This window comes from Dendroctonus ponderosae, unplaced genomic scaffold (assembly GCF_020466585.1).
Source record: "Dendroctonus ponderosae isolate FM_Combo_2020 unplaced genomic scaffold, Dpon_F_20191213v2 Dpon_F_20191213_378, whole genome shotgun sequence".
In the NCBI taxonomy this organism is placed as follows: Eukaryota; Metazoa; Arthropoda; class Insecta; order Coleoptera; family Curculionidae; genus Dendroctonus; species Dendroctonus ponderosae.
The window spans coordinates 549-1,260 of record NW_026018588.1 but is presented as its reverse complement, the minus strand read 5'-3'; the positions used below and the strand labels follow the sequence as shown (position 1 = coordinate 1,260).

At 39.6% G+C, this 712-nt stretch overlaps 1 protein-coding gene across 1 annotated transcript; it reads left to right on the top strand.

Annotated features, from left to right (window-relative positions):
• Positions 1-712, top strand: LOC109544472 (the record flags this gene model as incomplete). The annotated part of the gene is given in 3 exon segments (XM_048665450.1): positions 1-144; positions 208-465; positions 511-712. Coding segments are annotated over 3 exon segments (604 nt in total), but the record flags the coding sequence as incomplete, so codon positions are not given.

The window sequence follows — 712 nt, the reverse complement described above, 5'->3', positions numbered from 1 at the left end:
AAACGTTTACATCAGTGACATAGCAGTGTACTTTAATAAGGCCTTTCTGGCCATTCCCAGGACCGTTTGCACCAGCAATGTAACTCAGCCCACACTACTGGATGTTCCATGGAAGGAGCATTTAAATGTTATTTTAAAGAGCCGGTAAGTGTCTTCCTAATCCAATGCAATCGTTTTTTTCTTCGTATTAAACATGCGTGAATTTAGATTTAATAAGCCGATGGACGGTCAGGTATGGGCCAATTGTCGCAATCTTCAAAACGCCATTTCGCTGGCGAAAGAAGGCGCAAAGTCGAAATTGTGGATTCTGGACAAAGGCAATGAATTCTGTCCTGCTAAACTTCGTGCCTATAATATGTTCCATGGTATTTTCTTGAATGAAGACACAATAGAATTGGCCCAAGTGTCGAAATCCAATTTAAACACCATAGTGATAGAGGATGAACCAACGTTGGGAAATCACAGGTAAGTTGGAAGTTTTTTGTATAAATGTGTTTAGTATTTTTTTAGGGCATTCATTGCAAATGCCGGAGACAATAAAGTATTAGTGTGTTACTTAAGTGCGCTGGCTTGTCAACATCTGAGCCTTTTATCAGGCGAAAATAGTGCAAACCCTGGAATAGTGGACTTGTTGAGTATATCCAGAGTCGATTCCAGAATGTTTATGACTAGCACTCGATCCAGAAAAGTTTATTCTGTGGATTTAGATCAA